Below are 17,111 nucleotides of genomic sequence, written 5' to 3'. Positions count from 1 at the left end.
AAAAAAGGTCAAAATGCAGTACATTAGTAATTTTCCCTCCTCCTGTTCTCTAGTTGCATGTCCTTGTATGCATCCTTACAGAAACATTTATTTATGTATTTATGTATGTATTTATTTATTTTTTATAATTTAACTTTATTTTTTATTTTTTAAAATTTACACCCAAATTAGTATATAGTGAAGCAGTAATTTCAGGAGTAGATTCCTTAGTGCCCCTTACCCATTTAGCCCATTCCCCCTCCCAAAACCCCTCCAGCAACCCTCAGTTTGTTCTCCATATTTATGAGTCTCTTTTGTTTTGTCCCCCTCCTGTTTTTATATTATTTTTGTTTCCCTTCCCTTATGTTCATCTGTTTTGTCTCTTACAGTTCTCATATGAGTGAAGTCGTATGATTTTTGTCTTTCTCTGACTAACTTCACTTAGCATAATACCCTCCAGTTCCATCCACGTAGTTGCCAGTGGCAAGATTTCATTCTTTTTGATTGCCGAGTAACACTCCATTGTGTATATATATACCACATCTTCTTTTTCCATTCATCCATCGAGGGACATTTGGGCTCTTTCCATACTTTGGCTGTTGTTCATAGTGCTGCTATAAACATGGGGGTGCACGTGTTCCTTTGAAACAGCACACCTGTATCCCTTGGATAAATACCTAGTAGTGCAATTGTTGGGTTGTAGGATAGTTCTATTTTTAGGTTTTTGAGAAACTTCCATACTGTTTTCCAGAGTGGCTGCACCAGCTTGCATTCCCACCAGCAGTGCAAAAGAGATCCTCTTTCTCTACATCCTCGCCAACATCTGTTGTTGCCTGACTTGTTAATGTTAGCCATTCTGACAGGTGTAAGGTGGTATCTCATTGTGGTTTTGATTTGTATTTTCCTGATGATGAGTGATGTTGAGCGTTTTTTCATGTGTTGGTTGGCTATCTGGATGTCTCCTTTGGAGAAGTGTCTATTCATGTCTTTTGCCCATTTCTTCACTGGATTGTTTTTTGAGTGTTGAGTTTGATAAGTTCTTTGTAGATTTTGGATACTAACCCTTTATCTGATATGTCGTTTGCAAATATCTTCTCCCATTCTGTCGGTTGGTTGCCTTTTAGTTTTTCTGATTGTTTCCTTCGCTTTGCAGAAGCTTTTTATTTTGATGAGGTCCCAGTAGTTCATTTTTGCTTTTGTTTCCCTTGTCTCCGGAGACGTGTTGAGTAAGAAATTGCCGTGGGCAAGATCAAAGAGGCTTTTGCCTGCTTTCTCCTTGAGGATTTTGATGGCTTCCTGTCTTACATTGAGGTCTTTCATCCATTTTGAGTTTCTTTTTGTGTCTGGTGTAAGAAAGTGGTCCAGGTTCATTCTTCTGCATGTCGCTGTCCAGTTTTTCCAGCACCACTTGCTGAAGAGACTGTCTTTATTCCATTGGATATTCTTTCCTGCTTTGTCAAAGATTAGTTGCCCATACGTTTGTGGGTCCATTTCTGGGTTCTCTATTCTGTTCCATTGATCTGAGTGTTCTTGTGCCAGTACCATACTGTCTTGATGATTACAGCTTTGTAGTATAGCTTGAAGTCTGGAATTGTGATGCCTCCTGCTTTGGTTTTCTTTTTCAAGATTACTTTGGCTATTCGGGATCTTTTCTGGTTCCATACAAATTTCAGGATTATTTGTTCTAGCTCTGTGAAGAATGCTGGTGTTACTTTGATAGGGATTGCATTGAATAGATTGCTTTGGGTAGTATCAACATTTTAACAATATTTGTTCTTCCTATCCAGGAGCATGGAATCTTTTTCCATTTCTTTGTGTCTTCTTCAGTTTCTTTCATAAGCTTTCTATAGTTTTCAGTGTATAGATTTTTTACCTCTTTGGTTAGATTTATCCTTAGGTATTTTATAGTTTCTGGTGCAATTATAAATGGGATGGATTCCATGATTTCTCTTTCTGTCGCTTCATTGTTGGTGTATAGGAATGCAACCGATTTCTGTGCGTTGATTTTGTATCCTGCAACTTTGCTGAATTCATGAATCCGTTCTAGCAGTTTTTTGGTGGCATCTTTTGGGTTTTCCATATAGAGCGTCATGTCATCTGTGAAGAGTGAAAGTTTGACCTCCTTGGCCAATTTGGATGCCTTTTATTTCTTTGTGTTGTCTGATTGCAGAGGCTAAGACTTCCAATCCTATGTTGAATAACAGTGGCGAGAGTGGACATTCCTGTCTTGTTCCTGACCTTAGGGGGAAAGCTCTCAGTTTTTCCCCATTGAGGATGATATTAGCATTGGGTTGCTTGTATATGGCTTTTATGATCTCGAGGTATGCTCCTTCTAGCCCTACTTTCTTGAGGGTTTTTATCAAGAAAGGATGCTGTATTTTGTCAAATGCTTTCTCTGCATCTATTGAGAGGATCATACGGTTCTTGTCCTTTCTTTTAGTGATGTGATGAATCACGTTAATTGTTTTGTGTATATTGCACCAGCCCTGCATCCCAGGTATAAACCCACTCGGTCGTGGTGAATAATTTTTTTAGTGTACTGTTGGGTCCAGCTGGCTAATACCTTGTTGAGGATTTGGCATCCATGTTCATCAGGGAAATTGGTCTATCATTCTCCTTTTTAGTGGGGTCTCTGGTTTTGGAATCAAGGTAATGCTGGCTTCATAGAAAGAGTTTGGAAGTTTTCCTTCCATTTCTATTTTTTGGAACAGCTTCAAGAGAATAGGTGTTAACTCTTCCTTAAATGTTGGGTAGAATTCCCCTGGAAAGCCATCAGGCCCTGGACTCTTGTTTTTTGGCAGATTTTTTTTTACTAATTCGATTTCCTTACAGTTATGGGTCTGTTCAATTTTTCTATTTCTTCCTGCTTCAGTTTTGATAGTGTATATGTTTCTAAGAATTTGTCCATTTCTTCCAGATTGCCCATGTTATTGGCATATAATTGCTCATAATATTCTCTTATTATTTTTATTTCTGTTGTGTTGGTTGTGATCTCTCCTCTTTCATTCTTGATTTTACTTATTTGGGTCCTTTCCTTTTTCTTCTTGATCAAACTGACTAGTTGTTTATCAATTTTGTTAATTCTTTCAGAGAACCAGCTTCTGGTTTTATTGATCTGTTCTACTGTTTTTTTTGGTTTCGATAGCATTAATGTCTGCTCTAATCTTTATTATTTCCTGTCTTCTTCTGGTTTGGGGTTTTATTTGCTGTTCTTTTTCCAGCTCCTTAAGGCGTCAGGTTAGGTTGTGTATTTGAGATCTGTCTTCCTTCTTTAGGAAGCCTTTGCTGCATCCCAGAGATTTTGGGTTGTGGTGCTATCATTTTCATTGACTTCCATATACTTTTTAATTTCTTCTTTAACTGCTTGGTTAGCCCATTCATTCTATAGTAGGATTTTCTTCAGTCTCCAAGTATTTGTTACCTTTCCAAATTTTTTCTTGTGGTTGATTTTGAGTTTCATAGCGTTGTGGTCTGAAAATATGCACGGTATGATCCTGATCTTTTTGTACTTACTTAGCGCTGACTTGTGTCTCAGTATATGGTCTATTCTGGAGATCTCAGTATATGGTCTATTCTGGAGAATGTTCCACGTGCACTGGAGAAGAATGTATATTCTGCTGCTTTAGGATGAAATGTTCTGAATAAATCTGTTAAGTCCATCTGGTCCAGTGTGTCATTCAAAGCCATTGTTTCCTTGTTGATTTTTTGATTAGATGTTCTGTCCGTTGCTGTGAGTAGGGTGTTGAAGTCTCCTAGTATTATGGTATTACTATTGATGAGTTTCTTTATGTTTGTGATTAATTGATTTGTACATTTGGGTGTCCCACATTTGGCGCATTAGTGTTTATAGTTGTTAGGTCTTCTTGGTGGATAGACCCCTTGATTATGATATAATGCCCTTCTGCATCTCTTGATACAGTCTTTATTTTCAAGTCTAGATTGTCTGATACAAGTATGGCTACTCCGGCTTTCTTTTGTTGACCATTAGCATGATAGATGGTTCTCCATCCTCTTGTTTTCAGTCTGTAGGTGTCTTTAGGTGTAAAGTGGGTCTCTTGTAAACAGCATATAGATGGGTCTTGTTTTCTTATCCATTCTGTTACCCTATGTCTTTTGATTGGAGCATTGAGTCCATTGACATTTAGAGTGAGTACTGAAAGATATGAATTTATTGCCATTATGAGGCTTGTAGAGTTGGAGTTTCTGGTGGTGGTGCCTCCTTTCTAATCTCTTGTTGCTTTTGGTACTTATTTATTTATATATATATATTTTCATCTTTTCTCCCCTCAGAAAGTTCCCCTTTTACTTTTACTTTAAAAAGAAAGTAAAAGATGGGGCGCCTGGGTGGCGCAGTCGGTTAAGCGTCCGACTTCAGCCAGGTCACGATCTCGCGGTCCGTGAGTTCGAGCCCCGCGTCGGGCTCTGGGCTGACGGCTCAGAGCCTGGAGCCTGTTTCCGATTCTGTGTCTCCCTCTCTCTCTGCCCCTCCCCCGTTCATGCTCTGTCTCTCTCTGTCCCAAAAATAAATAAACGTTGGGAAAAAAAAAATTAAAAAAAAAAAAAAAAAAAAAGAAAAAGGGAATTATAGGTGCACATTGTTTGTCACCTTTCTCCCTTTAACTTGACATCATGGGCTTCTTATTACATGCCATTACAAGTAGATTATTATTTTTTCTAAAAATTTTAGAAATGTTTATTTTTGAGAAAGTGGGAGCAGGGAAGGTGCGAAGAGGGGGCTGGGCGGGGACAGAGGATCCAAAGCGGTCTCTGCACTGACAGTAGAGAGTACAATGTGGGGCTTAAACTCATGAACTGTGAGATCATGACCTGAGCCAAAGTTGGACACTCAACTGACTGAGCCATCCAGGTGCCCCAAGTAGATTATTATTCTTAACTGTTACCTTGTATTCCATGTATGGTCATACCATAATTTAATCATTCCCTTACCAGTGGACATTTAAACTGTTTCACTTTTTCATTACTATAGGTATTTCAGCAAATATTAATCATAATTTTTAAGCAGTTATTTGTGCTTCTATAATATCATGTCTTGTATTAAAGGGCATGTACATTTTGAACTTTGGTAGATACTATCAAATTAGCGTTCATGTAGTCAATTCTCATATCTCAGTATACTGGCTAGTAGGTAGTTAGCTAATGAATCTTTTTAAATTGTTTATTTTAGTTTAAAATTTTGTAAGTTTTTGTTTATTTATTTATTTTAGTAATATCTACACCCAACATGGGGCTGAAACTCACAACTCTGAGATCAAAAGTTGCACACTCTTCTGACTGAGCCAGCCAGGCACCCCTTAATTTAAAAAAAAAATTTTTTTTAAGTTTATTTATTTTGAAAGAGAAAGAGAGTGTGAACAAGCGAGTAGGGGAGGGGCAGAGGAAGAGAGAGAATCCCAAGCAGGCTCCTCTGCACTGACAACATGGAGCCTGAGGTGGGGCTCAAACCCATGAACCGTGAGATCATTATCTGAGCTCAAACCAAGAGTCAGATGCTCAACTGAGTGGCTCAGTCAGTTAGTTGAGTGTCCAACTCTTGATTTTGGCTCGTGTCATGATCCCAGGGTCGTAAGATTGAGCCCTGCATTGGGCTCTGTGGAGTGTGGAACCTGCTTAAGATTCTTTCTCTCTCCCCCTCCTCTCTCTTCCCCCACAACCCCCTCTACTCTTCTCCCCTGCTCCTGTGCACATGCTTGCTCTCTCCCTCTCTCTAAAATAAAAATTAAAAAAATATTTTAAATGAAAAGCAAATCACTTGCATTAAAAAGGGCAAAGGAAAAGGGAATCAATATTATGTTTTATTCATTATTTTTTAATTATTAAAAAAAATTTTTTTTAATGTTTATTTTTGAGAGAGACCGAGACAATGCAAGTTGTTTAGAGGCAGAGAGAGAGAGTGACACAGAATCTGAAGCAGGCTCCAGGCTCCGAGCTGTTAGCACAGAGCCTGACGTGAGGGTCGAACTCTCGAGCCACAAGATCATGACCCGAGCTGAAGTCAGACACTCAACCGACTGAGCCACCCAGGCGCCTCTGTTTTATTCATTATTTTTAAATTGATTTTCTTAGTTCATTTTTGAAGAAATTGATAATAAATGTTTAAGAAATTATTTTTATCTGACTTAGAAATGCTTTATCCACCTAATAAACGGGCAGATTTTTTCATAGTATTTTTTTAATATAGTTTACACACAATGTTCCTTTATTTTCAGGTGTACAACATAGTGATTCAACTTCTCCATATGCTATGCTAATGCTCACCTCAAGTCACCATATATCCCTATTATAATGTCATTGACTATATTCCCTATGTTGGGCCTTTTATTCCTGTTACTTGCTCATTTTCTAACTGGGAATCTTGTGTCTCACTCCCCCTTCACCCATTTTGCCCATCCTCCCACTACCCTTCCCTCTGGCAATCATCAGTTTGTTCCTGTATTCATGGGTCTGATTCTGCCGTCTCTGGTTTTCAGATTCCACATAGGAGGGAAATCATACAGTATTTGTCTTTATCAGTCAGACTGAATTAGCATAATAACCTCTAGGTCTATTCTCCTCCCCCACCCCCTCAAATATCTTCTAGGTCTATCCATGTTTTGCAAATGGCAAAATTTCACTTTTTTTATGACTGCGTAATATTCTGTGTGTATATGTGTGTGTGTGTGTGTGTGTGTGTGTATACACGTATGTGTAGACACCACATTTTCCTTATCCATTTGTCTATTGATGGACGCTTAAGGTTTTTCCTTGTTTATTGTAAATAATGCTGCAGTAAACATAGAGGTGTGTATTTTTTCAAATTGATGTTTGCATTTTTGTTGGGTAAATACCCATTAGTAGAATTACTGCATCATATGGCATTTATATTTTTAATTTTTTGAGGATTTGTTTTCCACAATAACTCTATCAATTTACATTCCCACCAACAGTGCATGAGGGTTCCTTTTTCTCCACATCTTTGCCAACACTTAACTCTTTTTGATACTAGCCATTCTTACAGGTATAAGGGGATATCTTACTGTGCTTTTGATGTGCATTTCCCTCCTGATTAGTGATGCATCTTTTCATGTGTCTATTGCCATCTGTAGGTATTTGAAAAAATACCTGTTGAGGTCCTCTGCCCATTTTTTAATTGGATTGTTTGGTGTTTTTAGTTTTGAGTTGTAGGAGTTCTTTACATATTTTAGATGTTCACTCCTTATTGGATGTATCATTTTTCAGATATTTTCTTCCATTCACTGGGTTGCCTTTTGTGTTTGTCAGATTCCTTCATTTGCAAAAGCTTTTTATTTCAGTGTAGTCCCAGTAGTTTATTTTTGCTTTTTGTTTTCCTTGCCTGAGGGGATATATCTAGAAAAATGTTGCTGTGGCCAATACCAGAGATTTTACTGCCTGTGTTCTCTTCTAGGGTTTTCAGGTCTCACATTTAGGTCTTTAATCCTTTTTGAATTCATTTTTGCACATGGTGTTAGTGGTTCAGTTTTATTCTTTTACATGTAGATGTCCAGTTTTCCTGGTGCCATTTATTGAAAAGACTGTCTTTTCCTTCTTACCTCCTTTGTCATAGAGTAATTCATCATATAAATGTGGGTTTATTTCTGGCCTCTCTATTCTTTTCCTCTGATCTATGTGTCTGTTTTTGTGCGAGTATCATACTGTTTTGATTACTGTAGCTTTATAGTATATCTTCCAGTCTGGAATTGTAAGACCTTGTTCTTCTTTCTCAAGATTGTTTTAGTTACCCAGGGTCTTTTGTGGTTCCATACAAATTCTAGTATTACTTGTTCTAGTTATGTGAAAAATGCTGTTGGTACTTTGATAAGAATTACATTGAATGTGTAGATTGTTCTGTGTAGTAGAGACATTCTAATAATAGTCTATGACCATGGAATCCTGTCTTTCTGTTTGTGTCATCTTCAGTTTCTTTCATCAGTATTTCATAGTTTTCAGAGCTAGGCCTTTCACCTCTTTAGCTTTATCCCTAGGAATTTAATTCTCTTTAGTGTAGTTGTAAGTGGTATTATTTTCTTAATTTCTCTTTATGTATGGTGTATAGAAATGCTACTGATTTCTGGGCATTAATTTTGTATCCTGCAACTTTACTGAATTCATTTATTACTTTTAGTAGTTTTTTGATGGAGTCCTTAGGATTTTCTATGTATGGCATCATGTCGTCAGCTAGTGACAGCTTAACTTCTTTACCAATATTGATAACTTTTTTTTTTTTTTCCCCTTCTCTGATTCGTATGGCTAGGACTTCTAGTACTATGTTGAATGAAAGTGGCGAGAATGGACATATGTGTCTTATTCCTGCTTTTATAGGAAAAGCTGTTAGTTTTTCACCATTGAGGATGATGTTAGCTTTGGGTTTTTCATATGTGGCCTTTGTTATGTTGAGGTAAAACATTGGTAGATCCTGTCTGCCAAATTAAGTATGCCGGCTATATACAGTTTGGCAGATATTTAGAATGAAATCCCAGTGAGCTTCTGGCATGTGTTGTTGAATAATTATGTTTTTAAATATTTATTTTGAGAGAGAGAGGGCGCAAGCAGGCCAAGGCAGAGAGGGAGAGAGAATCTGAAGTAGGATATGGGACTCTATCTCATGAACCTTGAGATTGTGACCTGAGCCAAAATCAAGAGTCAGATGCTCAACCAACTGAGCCACCCAGGCTCCCATGCATTGAATGAATTTTTAAAATTACCAAGATACTTTCTTTTCTTTTTAAAAAAAAATTTTTTTTAATGTTTATTTTAGAGAGAGAGCGAGACTGAGAATGAGTGGGGGAGGGGCAGAGAGAGAGAGAGAGAGAGAGAGGGAGACACAGAATCCAAAGCAGGCTCCAGGCTCTGAGCTGTCATCACAGAGACCGACATGGGGCTCGAACTCACGAGCTTTGAGTTCATGACCTGACCCTAAGACGCTCAACTGACTGAGCCACCCGGGCGCCCCTAAAATTACCAAGATACTTTCTTTATGTGTGAGCTCGTTTAGGTAGAATTTAATAAGAGATTTTAATTTAGGATTTATTTATATCATTAGAGAAATACTTAAATATGCATTTATTCAAGCATGTTTTTGTTTAAAAAAAAGAAAATGATTGTTGATGGTGTTATCATGAATGAAATATTTTCCAATCCGTGTTTTGATTTCTATAAAACCATTAAAAATTATTGATTGTATTTTTATTTTCAGGGTGACTGTCGTTCCTACAGTTACGTGTGTGGAATCTCCAGTAAAGATGAGCCTGACTGGGAATCTCTTATTTTCCTGGCTAGACTTATACCTCGCATGTGTCACAACATTAACAGGTATGTTCTGCAGGGGACAGGGGGTGAGGTGAAATGGGAAGATGTGTTTTTTTTAAGATCTTCTCACTGTTGGGAGACCAAAAGACTCAACATATACATAGATAACAATTGAACAGATACTTAATAATAGCTTGTGTTTTCTTCCTTCATCACAGTGTAGTCACTGGTTTATTAAAAAGCTTTTTATTGTTGTTTAAAGGAAAACTAGGAAGGATTTTTTATTTAGTATAAAATATTAAAGGCACTTTTAAAACCTGTGTTCCAGGGGCACCTGGGTGGCTCAGTCGATTGTCTGATTCTTGATTTCAGTTCAGGTCATGAGCTCATGGTTCATGGGTTTGAGGCCTGCACCGGGCTCTGTGCTGACAGTGTGGAGCTTGTTTGGGATTCTCTTTCTCTCTCTGTCTCTCTCTCTCTCTCTGTGTCTCTCTCTGTCTCTCTGCCCTCCCCCTCCCCCCACTTGCACTCAATGCTCTCTCTCAAAATAAATAAACTTGAAAAGAAAACGTATCTTTCATATTATCATCTTATTAGTTCTTGGTTTATGATAATATGTTTTCTTCCAGGATTTCTCCCAGGGTTTCTTCTACTAGAAGGAATACATACAGGTTATAGAATTTTCAATAGAGACTTTGTTAATTTAATAACAATCCCAAGGGAAATCAAAGGGAAGAAATGGGCATATGCCAGAAATCATTAAAATACATGCAGAATTTATGTTGATTTTGGTTTTTTCAGGTCTAGTTTTCCTTTCATTTGCACATTAACTTCTTATGTTGGGAGTATCAACAGCTGATTTATAATCTGTTTGTAATACTCAATTGCATTGTCCCATCTATAGTTCAAGAAGTATCACTTGTTTAGTACCAGATTGCTAATTTGATGTTCCAGTTTCACCATTGGGTACTTTTTTGTTTTCTGCATGAGTATGAAGCAATTCACAATCAAAAATATTTTTTTTAATATATTTCATTGTCAAATTGGCTTATATATACAATATCCAGTGCTCATCCCAACCAGTACCCTCCTCAGTGCCCATCATCCTTTTTCTCTCTCCCCCACCCCCCATCTACCCTCAGTTTGTTCTCTGTATTTAAGAGTCTCTTATGGTTTGCCTCCCTCCCTCTCTGTAACTATTTTTTTCCCCCTTCTTTTCCCCCATGGTCTTCTGTTAAGTTTCTCAAGATCCACATGAGTGAAAACCTATGATATCTGTCCTTCTCTGACTTACTTCACTCAGCATAATCCCTTCCAAAAAAAATTCTTGAGGTTTCAGTTTACTCAAGTTTGCTGCAGTAATTAAGAACCTACCCATTGGTGTCCACCCGGCAGGATGTGTATAGTTCTAGAACTGCCTGCTGGGTTGTGCTCTCAGGGAGTTGCAGGGAAGCCAGTGTTTTACTAAAAAGGCTTATTATTGTGATGAATCTAAGGCCTGCAAATACAGAAAGCATCTTTATGACACTGAAAAGAAGTACTAATAAAAGTAAATTTGTAATTGCTTATTTTGAATGGAGATAATTATCTTGGTTACAATAATGGTTCATAATCCATCTTCTAGAGAATACGTAATGCCTAAATAAACTTTTTAGGCCATATAGAAAATTCCTTTTCCCTGAATTTGACTCAACTGTTTTTGGTTTTCATTTCACAGCATTCTTACAGTTGGAGCTCTCGCTTAGTTTTTCTTTTGCTAAAGGACACTCACCCTTTTTAAACTTTATCTCTGGCCTTTTGTATGCTGGTTTCTCTGCCTGTCGTCTTCTTCCCTCATGGGTTCCTCCCTCCTTTCCCAAACATTTCCCCTACTGCCCAAAAAATAAAGTCTAACAAACAACAAACAAAACAATAGATCTTATTTTATTAATTTTTAAAGTTTATTTTGAGAGAGAGAGGTGAGGGTAGGGGAAGAGACAGAAGGAGAGAGAGACTCCCAAGGAGGCTCTGCACTGTCAGCACAGAGCCTGATGCCGGCCTCGAACTCAGGAACTGTGAGATTGTGACCTGAGCTGAAATCGAGTCGGACGCTTAACTGATTGAGCCCACCCAGGTGCCCCCAAAAATAGCTTTTTTTTTTTTTTTTTTTTTAATGTTTATTTATTTTTGGGACAGAGAGAGACAGAGCATGAATGGGGGAGGGGCAGAGAGAGAGGGAGACACAGAATCAGAAACAGGCTCCAGGCTCTGAGCCATCAGCCCAGAGCCTGACGCGGGGCTCGAACTCACGGACCGCGAGATCGTGACCTGGCTGAAGTCGGACGCTTAACCGACTGCGCCACCCAGGCGCCCCCAAAAATAGCTTTTAAAACATGAATCACAAACCCTTAAAAGAGTCTTGGTGAATTTTAGATGTCTTTGCCAGGGTTCTTTTTGGGAATTGGAATTTAAATAATTAAAGACATTTTTTTTTCTATTTTTGCCAAATATTTTCCTAATTCACATTATGGAATCCTTGTATAGGGAGGGACTGCTCCAGTTTCACTGTTCTGTACGGTGTAAAAGACTACCTATTCCTGTACATTCTGTGAACACTCTTGTTTGTAAAAAATAAGACAGAGCAAGTTCATGGCATTCTTTTTCCTAGTTGCTTTTTCCTCAGGGGATCATTTATGAACTCTAGGGACTGTATTGCTGAGTCGAAGTGTAGCTTTTTATGCATGGGATAAAAACCTATTTGCTATCATAGGTTTAGGAGGAGGCAGTCAATTAGTTGGTGGTAGCGGCAGTTTTGATGTGATGCAGTTTTCTTCTATGTGTTTTTATTCCAAGTACTTACTAAGAAAAAAAATTCATTAAACTTTATCATGGAAGTTGCCAAGAGATATTTATTGTCTTTGGTAAAGATAGATAGGGCTAGAGAAGAGGGACAGTTGTGTGCTGGCTGGAGTCAAGAGTGGGGACAGCTAGGATATGTTCATACCCGCTTCCTGACTGCCCCTTGTTTCCTGGGTGAAGGTTGTGGAACAGATCCTCCCATCCAGTGGTAAGACTTCTCACGTTGTTGTACTTACCTGATCCTAATTTCCTCAAGCCTTGTTCCTTTTATTATAAGCTACTTTTATTAACACCGTTATTAAGATAGGAAGCGTATATCTTTCTTTTAAACATATACTTAAAGAAGTAGTGATTTATTCCTTTGGCAGGGAATAGTAGGATGCCAGATTCTATTTTGGTCACACTTTTTTTTTTTTAAATTTTTATTTTATTTTGTAAATTTACACCCAAATTAGTGTATAGTGCAACAGTGATTTCAGGAGTAGATTCCTTAATGCCCCTTACCCATTTAGCCCATCACCCCTTCCACACCTCCTCCAGTAACCCTGTTCTCCATATTTAAGAGCCTCCTATGTTTTGTCCCCCTTCTGTTTTTATATTATTTTTGTTTCCCTTCCCTTAGGTTCATCTGTTTTGTCTCTTCAAGTCCTCATATGAGTGAAGTCATATGATTTTTGTCTTTCTCTGATTTCACTTAGCAGAATACCCTCCAGTTCCATCCACGTAGTTGCCAATGGCAAGATTTCATTCTTTCTGATTGCCAAGTAATACTCCATTGTGTATATATACCACATCTTCTTTATCCATTCATCCATCGAGGGACATTTGGGCTCTTTCCATACCTTGGCTATTGTTGATAGTGCTGCTATAAACATGGGGGTGCTTGTGTCCCTTCGAAACAGCACACCTGTATCCCTTGGATAAATGCCTAGTAGTGTAATTGCTGGGTCGTAGGGTAGTTCTATTTTTAGTTTTTTGGTGAACCTCCATACTGTTTTCCAGAGTGGCTGCACCAGCTTGCATTCCCAGGTCACACCTTTTAGAATGGGGAAATGAAAATCTTTCTTCGGGATCAGTGTTTCCCAAAGTGAAAACAAAATTGAGTAGTCAGATAAGCCTGTAGTGCATTTCCCAAACTTATCTTGGAGGTTTCTAGTGCATATTAGCATAGTACAGTTTCTGAAGTTTTGTCATAAAGCAACCTATTTATTTGTTCAATTCAGTGTTTCCCCAGACTTCTGTGGATTGATTTCTTAGGGGTACTATAACAAATTATCACACACTCAGAGACTTAAAACAGACGTTTGTTCTTTCACAGTTCTAGAGGCTGGAAGTCTGAAGTCGGGGTTAGCAGGGCTATGCTCCCTATGATATAAGGCTTTGGGAGAGGATCCTACCTTGACTCTTCTTAGTTTCTGGAATTTACTGGCAGTCCTTGGCTTGTGCAGTATAACTCCAGTCTTTGTTGCCATTTTCACATGGCCCTCTTTTTTCTATGTGTGTCTGTTTGCAAATTTCCATCTTCTCAGAAGGACGCCTTCATAGATTAATGCCTACTCTGGTCCTTACAACCTTCCCTTAACTTGATTACTTCTGCAGGGACCCTGTTTTCACTTACAGATTCCAGGTGGACATGAAGTTTGGGGGATACCCATCTATCCAGTACATTATATGAAAAGGGAATCGTGATAATTCCATATATGTTTGTACATTCTGAGATACTATTATTCCAAAGAATACACTTGCAGGAAGGTACATGGAACATAGACCCTTCTATAATCTTACATCCTGTCCTACCCATGTGGTGATTGGAAGTAGGAGAGGGGCCTCAGGATAAAGGGAAAGAATGATACTCTATTTGCCTTGCTTCTACTAAAATGTAATTTCTCTATAATTTTTACTTCCCTTCTAGAGTTGTCTATATATTTGGCCCACCAGTTAAAGAACCTCCTACAGATGTTACTCCCACTTTCTTGACAACAGGGGTGCTCAGTACTTTACGCCAAGCTGACTTTGAGGCACATAACATTCTCAGGGAGTCTGGTAAGTTGCTCATTTTGTTTATCACTACATGCTGTAACTAGAATTTGGAAGTTTGGCATTACAGTTTCTAGTAGGAGGATGCAAGTTTGAATTTCTAGATGCTTTTATTTTTATTATTCATTTCTGTGGATTGTTCTGTGATATTGCCTGCTATACAAAATTATTCACCTTTATGGTCATTTGTGGACATGTCCATAGGGGCAAAAAATTTGAGTTGCCTGACTCCCATGTTCCCAGTTTAGGTTATATAAGGTGATTTTTTTGTTTCACTCTATTACTGTAAACAAGTGTCCTTTTTGTAGTCTACTTGGTACCATATGTTTTGCATTTCTGTGCTTTTTGTTTCTGCTTTTACTATTTGAAATGTCCCCCAAGCATAGTGCTGAGGTGCTGTCTGGGTTTCTAAGCACAGAATGGCTGTCATGTGCCTTATGGAGAAAATACGTGGGTTAGATAAGCTTTGTTCATGTATGAATTACCGTGCTGTTGGCTATGAGTTCAGTGTTAATGAATCCAGAATAAATATTAAATGAGGTGTCTTTAAACAGAAACACATGTAAAACCAGGTTATGTATTGATTGGTTGATGAAAATGTTGTGACCAGAGGCTTACAGGAACCTAACTCTGTTTTTCCTCTAGGGACAGTGGTTTACTGTTTACTAATTCACTGTTTGCAGAATAGACTATAACTACCTTGGGTAACAAGAATAAAATCATATCACTGTAACATTAATACAGTCATCAAATTCTATTGTTTGTATTTGTGATCGAGTTTACTTACAACGATGTTGAAAACAATGTTGCATGATGACGGTCTTAACTGTTATGCTTATGTATGTGATTTTAGATATTGTCTGGGAAGATTTAATGGAACTAGGTTAGAGGGCTTTTCCCATGGTACGTGATTGGTTTTGCATGTTAACTTCCTTTCTCTAGGGTATGCTGGGAAAATTAGCCAGATGCCAGTGATTTTGACACCATTACATTTTGATCGAGACCCGCTTCAGAAGCAGCCTTCATGTCAGAGATCTGTGGTTATTCGAACCTTTATTACTAGTGATTTTATGACTGGTATACCTGCAACGCCTGGCAATGAAATCCCTGTAGAGGTAATTTATATATTTTTTTCTCATACACGTTTTTTTTTTTTTTTTTTTTTTTCAACGTTTATTTATTTTTGGGACAGAGAGAGACAGAGCATGAACGGGGGAGGGGCAGAGACAGAGGGAGACACAGAATCGGAACCAGGCTCCAGGCTCTGAGCCATCAGCCCAGAGCCCGACGCGGGGCTCGAACTCACGGACCGCGAGATCGTGACCTGGCTGAAGTCGGACGCTTAACTGACTGCGCCACCCAGGCGCCCCTCTCATACATGTTTTTAATATCTCTTCTATTTTGTAACTTGGTGAATGGAATAGGCTATGATAAAATTTGTATTTCTCGGGTTGGTTTTCTGTTTATAAGATAGGCTTTTTTTTTTTTTCAATCTCCACATAATAATTTAATGTACCGTAGTAGAAAAGACCTTAAATTTATTATACCCTCCAGATGTCTGATTACTATACGGAGAGTATCCACCTCTAATCTGTAATTCTGTCTAATCTTGCCAATAATAATATTTTTAAATACTGTTTTCTAAGAAAGGGTGAAAGCCCTGGGAGCGAAGAAGAGTTTATTAGAAATAAGGATGAGATTTGATGCAGTGATGGCTAGACACCCATGAATTGCTTAATGCTCTACTTACTGTTTTTGATCACCATCTTCCTCTCTTGTTATCTCTCTCTCCACTGGAGTATTCCAAAGCAGCTATTTGCATAATAGCAAATGAAAACCAAAGTGAAACTTTATTAGGTGGCCCGCAGCTCCCATACTCTAATGCAAGGCTCTGGTTATAGCTGGATAGCTAGGCTGGGGAGTGTGGCTGTTTTCCCTTAGGCTCAAATTTGCCAAATCTCTGTTCTTTCAAGTGACCAGGCCTCCTCCTCCTCATGTACACTTGGTAGTGGTTATTGTTACAGTGCATTATGTGCCACCTTGCTGGCCTCCGAGTTGTATGTTTCGGCCACACAGAATTTGTGACACGTTGGCTTTAACATATAAAATCACGTGCTTGGATGTCACATTGCTATCAGTGTTTCTAAACACTTGTTATGCACAAGCAACAAACGTAACTTGCAGACTGGCAACTGCAGACTGCACTTTGAGTAGCACTGAGTTAAGTCACTTCAATCTATAGAGGGAAATTAGGTTCACCTCATAACACTAATCAGAGACCATGCCATACACATGAAAGACAATAATACAGATAGATCACATTTTAATTGTAAATGCAAGCCTACTAAGTCTGTTGGACATGCACTGGATCCTGGTTCTTCTATTTATGATGTTTGTTTTATAACAGGTGGTGTTAAAGATGGTCACTGAGATTAAGAAGATTCCTGGTATTTCTCGAATTATGTATGACTTAACATCAAAGCCCCCAGGAACTACCGAGTGGGAGTAATAAACTTCTTGTTCTATTAAAGTATTGTGTTCAGTTTAAATTGATTAGAAACCATTCCCAGTATTGACATGCGGTACTGTGAAAAGAGTTACTGGAGCGGCTGCATCACATCTGAGTTCTCTACAGCAAAAATCTACGGCTTAAGAGCTGAGTTGGGGATAACTAAAAGAGACTGAAGAGTTTGTACGGGTATAATCAAAGCACCATTGCCTACACTCAGACAGATTGACACTGCTTTTGCCTTTGCCTCACTTGTTCTTTATGTATAAACTCACTGTTGCTATTAATGTCTCTGTCAATGAAGATGTATGAAGGTGGCTGAGTATGGGATTAGTAATGGGCCTCTGTCCCCTTTCCAGTTTCTAAGAGCTGTTAGAAAACACCCATTATTTACCAGTGTGACTTAGTATGTATATCTTCCAGAGAATCTGAATTTTCTTGTAAGTAACCTTACTCCTCCAAAGGTGGGGATAAGGGATGAACA

The 17,111-nt window shown here is 38.4% G+C and overlaps 1 protein-coding gene across 3 annotated transcripts in view; it reads left to right on the top strand.

Annotated features, from left to right (window-relative positions):
* The window catches only part of GMPS (guanine monophosphate synthase), a 79,848-nt gene extending 63,200 nt beyond the window's left edge, over nt 1-16,648 (top strand). For all 3 annotated transcript variants that reach the window (XM_045503175.1, XM_045503176.1, XM_045503177.1), the window contains exons 13-16: nt 9,191-9,306; nt 13,994-14,124; nt 15,061-15,233; nt 16,526-16,648. In XM_045503175.1, coding sequence (XP_045359131.1) covers nt 9,191-9,306; nt 13,994-14,124; nt 15,061-15,233; nt 16,526-16,627 — 522 coding nt within the window. In that variant the 3' untranslated portion in view covers nt 16,628-16,648. The remainder of the gene's footprint in view (nt 1-9,190; nt 9,307-13,993; nt 14,125-15,060; nt 15,234-16,525) is intronic.
* The last annotated feature ends 463 nt before the right edge of the window (nt 16,649-17,111 follow it).

Source organism: Leopardus geoffroyi, chromosome C2 (assembly GCF_018350155.1).
Source record: "Leopardus geoffroyi isolate Oge1 chromosome C2, O.geoffroyi_Oge1_pat1.0, whole genome shotgun sequence".
Lineage (NCBI taxonomy): Eukaryota > Metazoa > Chordata > Mammalia > Carnivora > Felidae > Leopardus > Leopardus geoffroyi.
The sequence above is the reverse complement of the archived record's forward strand: the minus strand, read 5'-3'. Positions and strand labels throughout refer to the sequence as shown.